The sequence below is a fragment of the Urocampus carinirostris genome, chromosome 6, assembly GCF_059441175.1.
Source record: "Urocampus carinirostris isolate Australia breed hairy pipefish chromosome 6, RoL_Ucar_1.0, whole genome shotgun sequence".
Lineage (NCBI taxonomy): Eukaryota > Metazoa > Chordata > Actinopteri > Syngnathiformes > Syngnathidae > Urocampus > Urocampus carinirostris.
The window spans coordinates 37493127-37511581 of record NC_142354.1 but is presented as its reverse complement, the minus strand read 5'-3'; the positions used below and the strand labels follow the sequence as shown (position 1 = coordinate 37511581).

At 39.3% G+C, this 18455-nt stretch overlaps 1 protein-coding gene across 2 annotated transcripts in view; it reads left to right on the top strand.

Annotated features, from left to right (window-relative positions):
* LOC148364741 (complement decay-accelerating factor, GPI-anchored) overlaps nt 1-9626 on the top strand; it is a 20439-nt gene extending 10813 nt beyond the window's left edge. The window contains exons 5-12 of one of the 2 annotated variants that reach the window (XR_015850642.1): nt 1172-1354; nt 6896-6991; nt 7090-7211; nt 8759-8794; nt 8861-8902; nt 8978-9029; nt 9201-9271; nt 9361-9626. Coding sequence is in view for 1 of the 2 variants with exons in the window: in XM_088337254.1 (XP_088193380.1) it covers nt 1172-1354; nt 6896-6991; nt 7090-7161; nt 8759-8794; nt 8861-8902; nt 8978-9029; nt 9201-9258 (539 nt within the window). In the remaining variant the exon portion in view is untranslated. The remainder of the gene's footprint in view (nt 1-1171; nt 1355-6895; nt 6992-7089; nt 7212-8758; nt 8795-8860; nt 8903-8977; nt 9030-9200; nt 9272-9360) is intronic. The other variant, XM_088337254.1, reaches the window with a different exon arrangement.
* Nucleotides 9627-18455: the final 8829 nt, after the last annotated feature.

Here is an 18455-nt window from a genome sequence, read left to right as displayed (position 1 = left end):
AAATGAAATGTAATGTCTGAGAGCAAAGCTGGTTTCAGATGGGAGGGGAATTTTGTATTGTTTATTGCCTCCCGAGTTTCACAAAAAAAACTATTGATTAAAAAAAGCAATGTTGATTTGAATAATAAGCAAAAATGAATAACCCATAATTTTTTTAATATAGACCTAGTTATGTGTATTTTAATAATATATTATAATACTCACCATAGTAATAATATTTGTAATAATGATAATTATTATATTTAATGATAATTATTATCCATCCATCCATACATCCATTATCTGCACCGCTGGAATTGTTTGCCAGCTAGTCACAGGGCACACAGAGACAGACAAGCATTCACTCACTCATTCCCACACTGAGACGGGGAGAACATGCAAACTCCACACGGGGGGGGGGGCTGCAGTAGTTGGACTTAAACCCTGAACATCTGCACCGTAAGCTGCGCGCTAACCACCCACCCACCGTGCGGCTTATCATTGTTATCATTAATATAGTTATTATCAATATTATTATTATTATTATTATTATTATTATTATTACTACATATTTTACTTTAAAGCGCCTTTCACTAACCCCAAGGTAGCTGTACACAGAATTTAATAAACACAATAAAACAAGAATAGAACAAGCTGGTAATAAACACAAAATAAAAACATTGTAGAGTTTAAATATTTTACATAAAATGAGGCTCACTTAAAGGGAGCTGACATGATTTTCCGCCATCTTGCAGCTACGGGGTACCCCAAAAAAACATAAACCTTGTGAAAGGCTGAGAAAAAAGTTTAGAAGAAAAATGGTGCGATTTGGTCACTTTGAGTTTTTGTAGTTTGTATTCTTCCTGGTGCATTGTAGCACTTGTTATTGGTTGCCCTACACAATGCAGAGACATCTAGTGGTCAAATATTTCACACGGTCCCATTAGCACATACAGCAGGCCGCTTATGAACCGATTGTGGCGAACTAATGATCTCCAAACTGGAGTTGGAGAGCAGTTTTAGCCCTTTGATAAATGTAACATGTAACCTTTTTTTTGATTAAGGTTGTAGAAATTGAGAAAAACATCTTTAAAGTTCGTTTGATCAATATATTTCAAAAAAGATTTAATTTAAGTATTTTGCAAGTTCAAAAACAATCTTGAAAGTGTGTTGTGTTTGTTCCCTCCTTTAGTAAGAGAGTGCAAAAAACCTGCTGAGGTGACTAACGGCAAAAACTCGTGGGACTCCAACGACCTTCCGACATATGGCAAGGTCATCCTGTACGAGTGTTACGAAGGCTACGTACTCATTGGTAATAGCTCCGTCCAATGCGACGAGACGGGTGACTACAATTCACCGCCTCCTGAATGCAAAGGTAAGGCTATTTTCAATGGGTTGCTCTGCATTTTAGATGTATCCATCCATTATCTACACCGCTTATCCTCAGTAGGGTCGCGGGGGTGCTGGAGCCCATCCCAGCTATCTTCGGGCAGTGGGCAGGGGACACCCTGAACTGGTTGCCAGCCAGTCGCAGGGCACGCAGGGACAGACAACTCACTCGCTCATTCACACCTAGGAACAATTTGGACCGGCCAATTCACCTGAAATGCATGTTTTTGGAAAGTAGGAGGAAACCGGAGTGCCCGGAGGAAACCCACGCAAGCACGGGGAGAACATACAAACTCCGCACAGGAAGTCTGGTAGCTGGATTTGAACCCATGACCTCAGAACTGCGCCACACACGCGCTAATCACTGCGCCGCCGTGCTGCCCATTTTAGATATGTAGAGCTTCTAAATCCGTGCGACGCAGTGGTTAGCACATGTGCGGCACAGTTCTGAGGTAATGGAATTAAACCTTCCTGTGTGGAGTTTGCATGTTCTCCCTGTGCTTGCGTGCGTTTCCTCCTGGCACTCCGGTTTCCTCCCACTCTCTAAAAACATGCATGTCAGGTTAATTGGCAGGTCCAAATTGTCCCTAGGTGTGAATGAGCGAGCGAATTGTCTGTGTCTGTGTGCCCTGCGATTGGCTGGCAAACAGTTCAGGGTGTCCCCTGCCCACTGCCCGAAAATAGCTGGGATGCGCCCTGCCACCCCCGCGACCCTACTGAGGATAAGCGGTGCATATAATAGATGGATGGAGCTCTCCTGGTCACAGCTATTTATTTATAAGCACAGATACTAGTCAAGTCATTTTTATTTGTATAGCCCTTAATCACAAAGAGTCTCAAAGGGCTTCACAGGTTATTACACAGACTATTTTTCAGACAATTATTACATCATCCCCTGATCTGAAACCAACATGAGGGCAAGGAAAAACCCAACTCAAATGCTTATTCAAGTCTGACTGCTAGGGTGCTTCTTGCCGTCCGCCATGGCTCTCATTCTGCCAGAGAAAGCAACGTATCGTCACGTGAAAAGGGTCAATGCACCGATTTATACAAGGCGTGCACACACACACAGCTACTTTTTTAGCTTTGTAGCTAGCTATCTTCGTACGTTTTTAGCTATTTAATAAGCTATCTACCTAGCTTTTTACATTTTTTGCATGCTATCGAGCAAACATTAGATCTGTTTTTTACTATTTTAGCTAGCTATCTAGCTCCCATTATTTTTTTTTTACCTGAGTATGAACTTTACATTACAATACTATTATAATTTATGTAATCATATTTGGCATTTGTATTCTATGTAAACCAAGTTACATATTTAATTTGTCCATATTTTGCTTAACATATTTCCATACCTAGAAAAATATTTTCTATAGCTGATGTTATATTTTACTATTTATTTTGTTGTTGTTGTGCTCTGTACAGCCCTTTGAGACTGTTTGTGTTAAAGGGCTATACAAATAAATATGACTTGACTTGACTTAACTGCATGCTTTTTGTGAATAATGACCAATTTGTTGTCACCAATTACATTAAAATGAACAATTTCCTGCAGCAGACCAGACAAGGTCTGACAGCACACGGCTTGAGAAAGACTATCCAACCGCACTTTCCTGGATTTTGTGTGCTCGCCCATTTAAGTGGCCTGTAACAACACTTAAATGGAAAACGTTTTTCCCCATTTGGCCTCCATGTAAATTAGCTTTAATAATTTCCACGTTGGTCACTGTCCCATTGTGGGCCCCAGTGCAAGTAGACTGGAACTTGTGGGCATCATTTTCTTCCACGACAATATGCGGTATGAGATCCATTATTCCTTTCAATATAAATGGACTTTAGTAGTGGAAAATAAAAGAGTTTAAATTACACCATGTCTACATTAAAACAAAATTCATGTGTGTGTCCAGGTGGGCACTTTTTCTCTATTTTATCCTGATGGCATTAAAACAATTACCGTAAATTCTGCACTAGAGAGCGTATCTGATTAAAAGCTTCTGGCAAAAATTTAAGAAGAAAACTCAATTTTGTCTTTGTACGAGCCGCACCCGATTTAGCTGCTGGGTTGAGGGTGGTGTGCATCGTTTAAGGCAGGGGTGTCAAACTCATTTTAACTCAGGGGCCACACGATAGAACAAACATTCTGTCGGGGGCCGGACTAGTAGATTAAAGAGAAAGAAAAGGAGATAAAGAAATAATAAGAAGAGGGAAGGAAAAGGAGAGAGGGCAGTACAAAGAAAGAAAGAGAGAGGGAGAGAGAATGAGAAACAAAAGATAAAAAGTCATGAGAGAGGGGGAAAAGAAAGGGAGAGGAAGAAAGTAACCCAAAGAGAAATAGAAAGACAGAAGGAGAGAAAAGAGAAAAGTGCGCTAAGGGTATGAAGAGAGATAAAGAAAAGAGAGAAAAGGAAAAAAAGGAAGTTAGAGGTTAAAAGACACAGAGAGGCAAAGAGACAAAGAGAGTCACAGAGAGTGAAAGAGAGTGGGAGAAACGGGGTGGAAGAGAGAGAGAGAGAGAGAGAGAGAGAGAGAGAGAGAGAGAGAGAGAGAGAGAGAGAGAGAGAGAGAGAGAGAACCTGCAATTTCTTGATCCCAAGACGAGCTCTCTACCTCCGGAGCCACTGCCACCCCAAAAAAGGAAGTTAGAGCAAATGAAGTTAAAAAGACACAGAGAGAGAAAGAGACAAAGAGCAACAAAGAAAGAGAAAAAGAGAGACACAGAGAGTGAAAGAGACAAAGAGTGGAAGAAAAGGGGTGGAAAAGAAAGAGAAACAGAGAGAGACAGAGAGAGAGAGAAATAAATACAAGTACAGTGTCTTTGTGAGAGACACCTGGCTTTGGCAACATCAAGTTGACATATTTCAACCTGCAGCCTGTTTTCTTTCTAGCGCTTCTCTGAGTGTTGTCTCGCGGGCCGGATTCAATCCCTGCACGGGCCTGATCTGCCCCGCGGGCCGCCTGTTTGACACCCGTGGTTTAAGGTGTCCTTAAAAAAAGTTGAAAGTTATGTACGGTATTTTCTCTATTAACTATGCGTTAACAATGTCCAACTGAGTTCAAAGAGTCCTTATGCTTTTTTCCCAACGCACCTATCTGCTTTTATCTAACTTTTTCGAGAGCTGTTCGGAACAAACTCATGTTGATGGAGGAATGGGGGACAACGGGGGTTTGTGGGAGAACGCCGTCATGCTCATCCCTGCTGCAGAACGGCCTCAGTGTCGTTCCACTGGACACCTTTTAGCTGCGCCATTTTCTTCCCACCACCCCTAATTTGTCTAGGTCAAATGTGACCAAGATAGCGATTACAAAGACAAACACGTCCTAACTACTGCATGATGGAGAATGAGGGTTGTCTTTCTGGGGTTTTTGTTGTTATTGGTAGTTGCGTCAATAATGAACCAAATTGCATTTGCTTGTCATCGTTGCTCATGGATTAAAGGAAACTCCAGCGACCTGACATGCATGCCAATGACATAGATGTATATGTAAATGGTCTGCATTTATATAGCGCTTTTCAAGTCAATGAAGACCTCCCAAAGCGCTTTTCAATGTGCTTCACACTTACCCATTCACACACACTCACATACTGATGCAAGGCAACTAACTACTTGCTTATCGGGGGCATTAGATAGATAGATAGATAGATAGATAGATAGATAGATAGATAGATAGATAGATAGATAGATAGATAGATAGATAGATAGATAGATAGATAGATAGATAGATAGATAGATAGATAGATAGATAGATAGATAGATAGATAGATAGATGGATGGATGGATGGATGGATGGATGGATGGATGGATGGATGGATGGATGGATGGATGGATGGATGGATGGATGGATGGATAGATAGATAGATAGATAGATAGATAGATAGATAGATAGATAGATAGATAGATAGATAGATAGATAGATAGATAGATAGATAGATAGATAGATAGATAGATAGATAGATAGATAGATAGATAGATAGATAGATAGATAGATAGATACTTTATTCATCCCCGTAGGGAAATTCACACTTCCAGCAGTCTACCCTGTTGTTTATTAACAGATGAACATGATGCCCTAGGGGTGCTTGTAGCGAAGTGGATGACGTCACGCCAGTCCAAAAATTCGACATCCCTGCGGCAGATGGAAAACTTTTCTTTGTGAAAATCCAGGGATACACCACCTCGTGTTAGCAAGTCCGCCTGCTCTCCGATTCTCCCCGGCTTTCGTGTCTCTGTTCAGCGGCGTTGAAGCCGGATTGCTCCGGGTAGCTCCGGGTGGCTACACGTTAGCGTCCGGAATGCTAAACGTGAGCCACGTTTCCGCAAAACACAGCAACTGCGCTCAGCAACTGCGCTCCCTGTGCGCTTAGCACTCGATCTTATTTGGTCGTGAGTTCGCATTTACCATGATTACGGATGGTACCGAAGACTTATAACGCCGCTAGCCGCTTCGCTAGCTCCGGCTTTTCCTCCACGATAGCCCCCTTCATCACGCCGGCACGAGAAATCTTCAGGGCAAGGAGTTGAAATTCCTTGAATACACACATTTCTTGTGCGTTAAAACCCATGTCCATAGGATAGAAGTAATCCATAGTGTAGTTGTCAAAACGGGAAGAAAAAACACCGAAGATAGGAGCGGACAATAAAACAATAGGGCAGCTGCTGGAATAGGCAGCCGCTCGTGGCAGCGCCGCTTTAAAGATTAAGGATTCAGTGTCAAGCAACATATGACACGAATCTGCGGCTTCTTAATCAAAGACTAGTGCTTCACCTCTATTCGGATTTATACATCGATAAGTGATTCGTGGGCGAAAAAGTCAAAATATCTGAAATACAATGTAAATATTGAATTGTGTGTCAAACCTCCTGTTTTACTCATGTCATGCATTGCTGTATATACAGGGTTGGGTAGGGTTACTTTAACTGGATTACTTTGAATTACTTTTGGATTACTCAAATACCAAATATGCTAATAAAAGACAAAAGAAACTAAAAATGAATAAAATGATGACTCACAACACATGGTAAGCTTTCTCTACTGGATTTCATCTCTTTGATCTCCGGCAAAACTAACAAAATGCGACAGAAACAAAATGAAAATAGATCCAAACAGCTTGCCAACATCATTTTTGCCGTTCCATGTATTCCAAGCCTGCACAATTTTTTTTTATTTTATTCGTATATAGTTTCTTTTGTCTTTTATTAGCATATTTGGTATTGGAGTAATCCAAAAGTAATTGAAAGTAATCCAGTTAAAGTAACCTACCCAACCCTGTGTATATAAACAATGTTGGCATTACCACAATGATTTGTATGCATATTTGTATTTTCTTTAGCATTTTTCAGCTATTTACACAGAATTTTTTTTTTCCCAAAAGCATAAAAAGAACAGGCCACACAGTATTTAAAGCTGCAGTGTTTAAAATGTACCAAAAAAAGTAGCGGCAGGTAATCCGGAATTTTCTGTACTATAAACTATATATGTACTGAAGTTACAGTGGTGGCGTGACAAGTTGTTTTCTACGTTTTTGCAGATGTTTCAGCCTCATTAGCTCCACCGACCAAAGCGGCAGCAGCAGCTCACAAAGATATAATTATCAGGGGCGTTACAGAAGTCACCACACGGCGAGGTACGCACTCACACGAATATCTCGAAGATGACAATCAGCAGAGTGACGTGTATTTCAAGTACAAAGTAACTTGTCCTACTGTCTTGTATGTGTTGAAGATGACACGCACACAATGAAGGCGGAGAAGACATTGAGTCATATGACATCATCGCCGCCATCTTCTGTTAAAGGTATCGCAGATGTTAACGTTGGCAGAGCAATGACAACTCACAACACAATGGTAACTGTAATTTGCTAAGTTATACGTACATTACCAGTAAAGATTAATATACCAGTAATGGTTACCTACTAAAAAAATAACCAACACAAAAACAATTTCAAACTATGTGTTGTGTACGTAAATAACGAAAATTGTTATTTGTAAAAATTCAGTGTTCATTTTACCTCTGAAAAGTGATGCTCAAAAATCTATGGGTCCCAACAGAGATCTATGGGTCCCCAAAATTTTTTCATTTTCTCCTTTTATACTTCCTCTTTTTCTTCTTTATACAACATAATCATTCGTGATATAATGCATCAAAGCAAGTGAGCCGTTGGAGAGCCGGCTCTTTAATGAGTTGAGTCGAAAAAGCCCGTTCTCTAAAAAGAGACGGACATTCACTACGCAACTCGAACTCGAGATCGGCGTACAGACGAAAACTCGAACCGCGAGACCAAAACAACCATGGCGGATCTGCCTGACGAAAAGTTTGGAGTGCGGTAAATCTTTGTTAAAAAATGATAATGACAATTTTGTGTCAAAAAAGTTGTGTCCCAGGGACGCACGTTGATTTGACACGATGCGTCCCCAGCAAAAATAATGCGTCAAGGACGCAGGGACGCGGGCAAACGAGAACACTGAATATACTGTTTAAGAGACACTGTGTTTTAATCAGCACTTCCTCGTGGTAAAAACCTCACTCACAATATTAATTTTTAAAATAAACTAAAAATACATTAACTATCATACACATCGTAAGTATTTGCATTTAATTACCTAACGCGTGAGAGGAAGCTGGCATAATTGTTGGCTGTCTTGCTGCTACAGTTACCCAAAAACAGCAAAACCGAAAGATTTGGCAATAAATAAATAAATAAATAAATAAATAAATAAACATAGAAGCTTTTTGGTCACCTGTGCCTTTTAATTCTCATTTTCGGTTGCACTACACCAACGGTCACCAAATTTTTTGATACCACCGGTTACTTTTTGTTACTGATTGGCACAAAGTCCCATCATTTCTATATGCATTTCTAAAAAAAACATTTAGGGTCTTATTATGTATGTGGGAACTACGTTGGAGACCCCTGCATTGCGCAATACAGCAACAACTACTGAATCAAAACGTATCCAAAAATACTTGTACACAGTAAAGTAACCAGTGTTAATCTAACACTCGTAGATCATATTGCTATTGAGGTGGTGTTACGAGTTCTCTTTAAGCGGTAAATTAATGTTATAACCGAGTGCCTTAAAATAAACTGTGAAATGAACACTATTACCGAGTTCATTGAAATAAACTGTTATATTAACACTGAAAGAGTAAACTTGTATCTACAAGTGTTCAATGAACACATTTCAATGTGTACATATACTCTATTACTTAGTAATCAAGTATGTAATAAAAATATGACTAAACAAACCCAAAATGTCTGCTTACAAGGGTTTTTCCAAAAATTTTAATAAATGTTCCATTATTTAAGCTCATGAATTGTATAGAAACAAATCAATAGAAACTAAAAATAAAAAATGAAAATTGATCCCCTGTTTGCTGATAATCTTTGCAGAAAAGCATGACGTGGCCAAAGAAGGCAAAGATATCGGTGAGTTGCATATCTCTTATCAGTTCGAATATTTGGGAATTTTACAATTCTTCACGCTTGTTGCAGATACCTTTCCTGTTATCCTCAGCGTGGTGTGCATCTCACTAGGTAACTATTTTATCTAAGAAAACCAAATTAACTATTTAAGGTAACAGTATTTTAACCGTGTGTTCTTATGTACAGTGGTATGCATAGGGGCTCTCTTTCTGCATAGGTGTCTTCTCAGAAGGAAAGGGTAAAAAAATCTGTCATTCATTAAAAAGCACTTCCCCAAGAATGTACTTAAAGCTTTGGCCCAGTATGCAAGTTGACTGTGGCAGTAGTAAAGTGTAGAATCCAAACCACAGTTTTTCACATGTATATAAATTTAACGAGTGATCCATTGGCTATATTGTCCCCCTTTTAGTTCATATGACACTAGAGAAGACCTAAAGCCCGAGTTGCTACAATTCCAAAATGTCTAGGAGGCCACTTAAGGTATGTTCCCACCTATGAAAAAATGTCTCTGTGTCAATAGACACTCAAACTGTAGAGGGATTTTCAACATTTGTGTTTTCTACCTCCAGTTGGAATGATGCCTATCTGCTGACGATCATCTGGAATGCCAGGAAGGACGTGCCAACAAACTGGAGCAGTTCCTCTGAGGGGAAGAAAGGGAAAAATAGAATATGATGAATAATATTGCACTTGCACTGGCAGGCCATTGATTCCACTGGTCAAGCACTTTTATTTTCTTATTACGTCCGCAACACTGTTGTAGATATTCACTGCTACCTAATTATTTTTTATTGTATTTTTATACTGGAATAAACATGTGTTTCCATGGCTAAAACGGACTCCGTTTTTTAGCGTGAGAAAGAACGTGTGTTCATAGAATGTTACTACAATGTGGTTCAGTGCTGCTTGCGACTGCGGCGGTGGCGGCGGCGCCTGTGGCAACTGATAAGACACAATCAGTTGCATTCTTCGCCTCTGCACGTTCCTGCCGCTCTTTGTGAGGTCCCCCTTGCCTGGCTGACATGGATAATGTGGTACTTTATGGCAAAGAATGCGGAACGTGGGCTGCTGTCATTTTATATGTATATAGGCTTGGCGAGTATGGAATACATGGAGTACATTTAACAGCGTTATGTAATTAGGACTTGTATTCGTAATTGTATTCAGTTAGTCACAGAAAAATAAGAATTACTTTGCAGGATTCAAATCTTATTTAAAAACAGAGTTATGTTGCACACTTAATGGGACAATGATGAAATCCAGTGTGCGTTTTTATTCTCGCTCAAATCAATTTCGTTTACATTTCCCATGCCCATTCGCTCGTCTCTCTCTCTGCCGTGTCATTCATTCCACATACAAGTAATTGTGCGCTCACTCTCAGGACCCCCGCAGATGCCCCTGGTGCCTGACTACAAAAAATGACTATTTGACTAAAAACCTGCCATAAAATTGCCATATAATAAGGTGCAACTAATGAGACAACATCTACAAACAAGTATGAACATAAATATATATTATTTATATATATATATATATATATATATATATATATATATATATATATATATATTAGGGTGGTCCTTATTTTTCGACTTTTAAAATTTCATGCTCTGACCCCTTGAATATGTTCCAATATATACAAAACGTAATTAGGCAAAGTTTCATCAAAATCAAAGGATATTTAGAGGTCGCTCAAGGCCTCTGAAATTTTGGTATGAAAAATAAGGATTTTTCGCACATTATATCAGACCTAGTGTACAAAGTTACGTGTAACTTTTCTTGTGTTACAATTATAAGCAATGGACTGAAATTGGATGTTCTAAAACGCCGTACACATAGGGTTAAGATTTCCGTTTTTTCTCGAAAATTGCCAAAATTTTACCATTTTGGGAAATTTCAAAGTCGTTGAGCTACCTCTAAATATTATCCAAATTGTTCAAAATTGCACACAGTGTGTTTTTATCGATATAAGAACATATGCGGGGGGTCAGAGCCCAATATTTCCAAAAAAAAAATTTCGAACCCCATTAAGGACCACCCTAATATATATATATATATATATATATATATATATATATATATATATATATACCACAGCCATATCCCCCTAGTGGGAGGTGGCTAGAGTCATTTCTGACTCTCTTTGGGAGATTGATTCAGAGGAGGGGATTCCCAGCCCCCTCGCTCAACCCAACCGAGGTGTTGGGAGTCATTAGGTGACCAAACCCCCCCAATTCCAACCCCTAATGCTGAACGCCAAGCAGGGAGGCAACGGGTACCAATGTTTAAGTCTTAGGTATGACTCTGCCGAGGCTTGAACCACAACCTCCCAGTCTCGGGGCGGGCGCCATACCCCCAAGGCCACCGATTCTATATATATAGAATAGATCAAATTAAATGATAAATGCAATTTAATGGCCTCTTTTACATCATCCTTTCAAGCATCCATTGTCACAAGCCAGGAACGGAGACAGGACCCAATAGCGTTCGTTTTTATTAAGAAAGTGAGCGGTGCTTGCATCCGCGATCCGATGATCGTCGGTCACGAGTAGCAGAAGGCAGGAACGCGGAAGTGGCACTTCCGTGTCAAGCGAGGGTAGTCGTTCAGCGAGAAAACAGGTTGATGGCCAGGACGGGGGAGCAAAACAAACGGGTCCAGAAAAGAGGTCGGCAACAGGTATCAGGCAGGAAACAGGGCAAAACAGGTCGATGGCCGGAACGGAGGAGCAAAAGCAGAAACGGGTCCAGAAAAGAGGTCGGCAACAGGTATCAGGCAGGAAAACAGGGCAGGATAATGTCAGAGAGTACAAAAGCTTGCCTAGCCGAGAGCATAGGTTCGCAGACGGTCTGACGGGTTTCTTTCGGAAGACGGGAGTTTGAAAAGATTCCAACAGCCAATCAGGTCCCGTGGCTCTTGGCGCCAACGGGGCAGTCGCAGGTGCCCCTGAATCAGTAATCATCCATTCATTCACTTCGAGCACTCATTCACATGTGTCTCACATTTACATATACATGATGTCCTGATAGACTAATTGTGTCCATCATAACTTTAATCACTGTCACCAGAGAGACAGAGAAAGATGACAAGACATACCAGATTTTGAGGAAAATCAGAAGGGTAACACAATATTGGGTTCTTAGTTTACTCTTAATGTGAGCTAAAACAGTTTACATATTGTCTGCCATATGAAAGAGAACGTTTTATTTTTGCTCAATAGTCTATACAATGTGCTTAACGCGTGAGCACTTTTTTGTCAGGACTATAACCAACTATCATATTTTCTGCACTGTAAACACTGGACAAGAAGGCAATACAGTAGGAACATCAACAAAACAGAAAAGTCAAACTTTGTTAACCCTTTAACATTCGGACGGCCCGCCGACGGGCTGTTGAGAAGAAAATACATATCTCAAACATGTAAAGACAATTGATGATTGTCACACTGGTTAGGAAATAAAACGCCGGTACATATATCCCAGCATGCACCGCGCACTACTTCTACATGGGAAAATCGAGTCGCGGCTGCTTACTGTAGTTGCGAGACCTGTTGCAACTCAATATTGATACATATTATAAGAAGCATGGTCAACTTTTGAAAAAAAGATAAAGGCTTTTAGGTGCGCCTTATAGTGGGAAAATACGGTACATGATCTTGGTTTCCTATATTTAATTTTCAAGGTTACATTGTTCATTTATTTTAAACACAATTTTGTATTTATATTTAGTTTGTCTTTTATTAGTATATTTGATATTCGAGTAAAACCCAAAGTAATTGAAAGGAATCAAGTTACTTTACTTTAACATTATGGCATTCAGATTACGTTACTAAAGTTATTTGGTAACTGTATCGAATCACATTTTTAAAGTAACCCTCCAATCCCTGTATATACAGTTGTGGTCATAAGTTTACATACACTTGTGAAGAAAATAATGTCATGGCTCTCTTGAGTTTCCAGTTATTTCTACAACTCTGATTTTTCTCTGATAGAGTGATTGGAACAGATAGTTCTTGGTCACAAAAATATTCACAAAGTTCGGTTCTTTTATGACTTTATTATGGGTTAACAGAAAAAGTGATCAAATCTGCTTGGTCAAAAATATACATACAGCAACACGAATTAGCAATTTTGATGACTTAGAAAGTTGTGTCAGTGAAAATAGCTTCATAGCATGGCCTCTTAACTTTTTGTGAGTGTTAATGAATGACTACGGCTGGTGACTCCTCTGAAGCCATTTAAATAGGGCTCATTGGATGCAAACACCCACAAACACTACAATGGGAAAGTCATAGGAGCTCAGCATGGACCTGAAAAAGCAAATCTTTCACTTGAACAAGTCAGGAAAGTCATTTCAAAGCAGCTGCAGGTCCCAAGAGCTATAGTGCAAACAATAGTTTGAAAGTATTAAGTGCATGGCACCGTTTTGTCACTGCCACGATCAGGAAAAAAACGCAAGCTATCACCCGCTGCTGAGAGAAAATTGGTCAGGAGGGTGAAGATTCAATTGAGAATCACCAAAATGTAGATCAGCCAAGAAGGTGTCAGTGTCCACAGTCCACGGTAAGGCTCAGCTGAAGTTTGCTGCTGATCAAAAGGGCAAAGATAAGACCTTCTGAAGCAAAGTTCCGTGGTCAGACTAAACAGAAATCGAGCTATCTGGCGACTATGCCCTGCAATATGTTTGGAGGAAAAAATGTGAGGCCTTTAACCCCAAGTACACCATGCCAACCGTCAATCACGGTGGTGGTAGTATTATGCTGTGGGACTGTTTTGCTGCCGATAGAACTGGTGCTTTACAGAAGGCAGATTACCTTTAAATTATTCAAAATAAACTAAAGTCATCAGCCTGAAGATTGGGTCTGGGGCAGTGTGGTTTTCCAACAGGACAATGACCCCAAACACACATCAAAAGTGGTAATAGAAAGGCTAAATCAGGGTAGAATTAAACTTTTAGAATGGCCTTCCTAAAGTTATGACCACATTGAGAACTTGTGGACAATGCTGAAGACACAAGTCCATGTCAGAACGCCTTTAAATTTAACTGAACTGCACACATTCTGTCAAGAGGAGTAGTCAAAGATTTAACCAGAAGTTTGTGGATGGCTACCAAAGGTGCCAAGTTGAAGTGAAAATAGCCTGGGGACATGTTACCAAGTATTAGCGCTGCTGTTTGTATATTTTTGACCCCTCAGATTGGATCACTTTTTCTGTTAATCCATAATAAAGTCATGAAAGAACCAAACCTTATGAATTTTTTTGTGACAAAGAACTATCTGTGGGCAGCACGGCGGCGCAGTGGTTAGCGCATGTGCGGCACAGTTCATGTCATGGGAACCTCCTGCGTGGGTTCAAATCCAGCTCCAGACTTCCTGTGCGGAGTTTGTATGTTCTCCCCGTGCTTGTGTGGGTTTCCTCCGGGCACTCCGGTTTCCTCCCACATTCCAAAAACATGCATTTCCGGTGAATTGGCCGGTCCAAACTGTCCCGAACGAGTGAGTTGTCTATCCCCATGTGCCCTGCGATTGGCTGGCAACCAGTTCAGGGTGTCCCCTGCCTACTGCCCGGAGATGGCTGGGATGACCCTAATGAGGATAAGCGGTACAGCTGATGAGATGAGATGAGATGAGATGGGAACTATCTGTTCCAATTACTCTATCAGAGAAAATTCCGAGTTGTAGAAATAACTGGAAACTCAAGAGAGCCATGATATTATGGTCTTCACAAGTGTATGTAAACCTTTGACCACAACTGTATACGTGGTTCCTAAGCCTTTTTGGAGCTACCAAACTCCACCAGTTTCATATAAATATTCAGGAAACCCTACTTAGGTGTGTAATAAATTATGATTATTTTTCAAATTCAAAACACATAGTCCTGCTCTCAGATCTGCGACTACTTTAGCCAAAAGGTCTTTACTCTTGTTGCTGATGGTGTCTTCTGAATGAGGAATTTGGGATAATTTACATTCAGCCGCTGTTTCGAGTATTATTAGATTCACCATCTTTAAAGCAGCTGGCTTTATGTCTTTAAGTGTTTCACCATAGATGTGTGACTTGCCCTGCTTTGCCATCATGTATGCAACTTCATATGCTGTGAGGATCGGTTTGTTAAAGGGACACTGTGTAATATTTGACCTCTACATGTGACTGTATTGTTTAGTGCAATCGAAAACGAGTCCTACAAAGCACAAGAAAGAACACAAACTACAGAAACTCAAAGTGACCAAACCACATTTATTTTCTTCTCATTGTTCGCCCAGCTTTTTTATAGGGGTGCCTGTAGTATCAAGATGTCGGACAAATTCGTCAGTTACCTCTAGGTGAGCCTCATGTTGTGTAAAACTAATCAAAATAATTTTGACCTACGAGTATTTGAAAAAAATGCAGGTGGTTATGAAAGTTGATATATTTTTGCTAATTATTTAAATCAATATTGTTTTTTTTTAATGAATGACGTTTTTTTTACCTCTAGGAGGTGTTTAATAATACACAATGCCATCATCTGTTTGAATCCAGAAAAAGGCAGAGTGGCCTTATCATCGAATCTGGCTCTCCTCACCCTTAATCCAGCAAGCATTGTGTTCTTATATTCACCAAGTCAACACAGCTTTTGCAAGATAAATTGTTTGTAGTCACACAAAATAAGAAGAAAAGGCATCAATTAATTTTGAACTTGCAAGGAAAACAAGGAAGAAATCCCACACTTCAGAACCTGTGAAATGTGCCCAAACCTTGTATATATTTTGTAGAATTTTGGAGGAAATACTCTTACTCTGTCTTTTGCCTTCTGTCTTCCCAGGTCCAGTTTTATCTTCTCATAATTTTTTGTAAAGTTTTTATGGATTACTCCTACTTTGTGTCTTGCCTTCTGTCTTCCACCAGGTCCAGTTTCATCTCTCAGCCCACCTCAAGTAGCTTATTATGACGCTGCTAAGTGAATTATTTCTTCTACTTTCACACACTTACAGCTGAAACACTCAAAACATCCAATGTTTGACCATAAAGAGGCCAATAGTTTATCATATAAAGTAACTGTCATGGGAAAAGACCAATCTCATTTTGCTGTCATTTTTTGTTTTTTTTACCCTCATGGAATGTTTATATTGTAAGCATTATCATGTTTGCAGTGATAATGATTAACATCTCAACTGTTCCAAATTCTTATTTCTCTCTGAGCGCTTGCTATGCTGGCCATAACCATTTGATTAACGTTGTCATTTCTTTTCAAGACAAACCAAGCGGCTTTGTGAGGCTAAAGAATATCTTCTCCTCTTATAGATGATCGCAAGAACTTCTATCTATTTTCTAAATGGAGCCCTTAACTGGAGCATATTGGTGACTAACGGGTGAAATGTGAGGGCATTACCCTGAACTAGTGGCTAGCAAATCTTATCCTCCCCCAAAAAGTTAAAAATATGGGGTAAAATAGTAAAATACGAAATCTAACAATATTTACAAATGAAGTGAGTTTGTTCTGTAGACAGATAATTTTCCAAATTGTATACATTGTATTTTATCATATTTTTATCATTTGACTTTTTTTCATTTCATTATTATTTGTCCTGCTCTTAGCTCTTAATCGGTAAACACTAAGTAAACGAATTAAAGGGACATTGTCTATTATTTAGTACCCTTTAGTTGCAAAAAATGTAATTTATAAAAGAACCATCTTGGTTTTAATAGTAAGCAAAACGTCATGAACTTTATGAAGGGACCTGATTGTCATCTCGCTGCTATGTGTATCCTCAAGAACTAAAAACCTTGTAAAAGGTTGGGCAAAAATATAAAAGAAAAGGTTCCAATTTGCTCCTTTGAGTCTCTGTAGTCCATTATTACACAGAGTCCTTTTGATTTTTTGTGTTTTATTTTATTTGTTCTATTAGTGGTGGTAAAATTGAAAAATAATAACGACCCCCCCCCAAAAAAGTGTAAAAGCTCTATCATTTGTTATTAAGACAACCAACATTCTTTGGAATATTTTGTTGTTTGATATAAAAACGATAAGACTTTTTTCATGTTATGATAAGATTTTTAAGAGAATATGGAAAAAAATGGGAAAATAAAGCTAAAAAAGTTAAAAAGGTTAAAAAAAGTTTTTAAAAAATACGATTTTCTTATAATATTCCTGTCGTGTTGGTGTTTATTTTACTAATTTAAAAATGTATTTCTATTGTTTTACTTTACAGTATCTATTACATATTTTATGTGTTTTCCCTAAATAATTGCAGCTCATTATTACAAACAAATTGTGAGCATCGAGCAAAAAATATGTGAAAATAAGGAAAAGTAGGCAGAAAAAGAAAGAAATTCTAAAACAGTTTTATGTTTATGGCAGTTCATTATTATCTTCCATTCGTTTTTTATTTCGATTTAACCTGTCCCTTAACCCTGATAATAAATACAGTTTAAAATTAAAGAAAAATCAATAGAAAAAGGTGAAAATTTAAACTAATGATAATGATAATGATGATCCTCCGGTCCGAAGCCTTCGTTCTGAGAGCGCCGGTCTTCTGGTGATCCCAAGAGCCAAGAATTGTTCCGCTGGTTCGAGAGCGTTCTCCATCCGGGCACCGGTGCTTTGGAATGCTCTTCCCCATGATCCGATCTGCATCCTCAGTGGAAATGTTTAAATCTAAGCTTAAAACACACTTTTACTCTATAGCATATGAATAACCTATACTTTTCTTGGACAATATCTCTGTATTCTTTGTGATTGCAACATCCTTTGCTGTCTGGTAAGGGGGATCACCACATGTGCGGTCCCTTCTCAAGGTTTCTTCATTTTCCTCATGTTGAGGTTTTTGCGTTTTTCCTTGCCCTCATGTTGGTTCCAGATCAGGGGATGGTGTAATAATAGTCTGAAAAAATAGTCTGTGTAATAACCTGTGAAGCCCTTTGAGACTCTTTGTGATTAAGGGCTATACAAATAAAAATGACTTGACTTGACTATAGAGATGAAACAAACATAATGACTCATTCTTTTTCCATTTTCTTCCAGCATTCATTTCTTGAGTCCTCTGCTGGAATAACTGGTATCATTGACAGAATATGCACTCATTTGTGTTGTTATGCAAGAAGCATATGGGAATATTCCTATTCTGGACACAAGCAGCCATCAATAAACTCCACCCAAACGTGGTGGACATTACTTGGGAAACATCAGGATGCCGACGTTCATTTATTTGTAAGGAGTCGCATAAGCTGCAATGAAACTGATGCCACTAATGAGCAGTTTGCCCTCCACAAAAAGCAGCTGCTAGCACAAACTCCTTGCAATCACGTGTGGGTTTTGCCCAACTCAAACCACACAAGTCTCATTAGGAAATGATGAACATCTTTCTGAAGTAAAAACGAACACATGGAACTGTGGATGAAGGGGCTGGGGAAAATTGTGTCAGGAGCCACACCAAGTGGGGGAGGGTGGAGAGTGTTGGGTGACCTCTGCACAGGAGGAAACAAAATACAGTATAATTGACAAGCGGAAAACAAAAAGGGAAAAAAAGTCCTCACCCTCCCAGTGTCCCTCCTCTTTGCGTCAACGGCTTTTCATCAAAAAGCATTGGCCCACACTGGCGCATGTCTGGACACATTTCACAGGTTTTGACTTTTGGCTTGAATAGAGAACCCACGGAAGTGTCTTGCTTCAGTTGAAATAATAGCCTTAA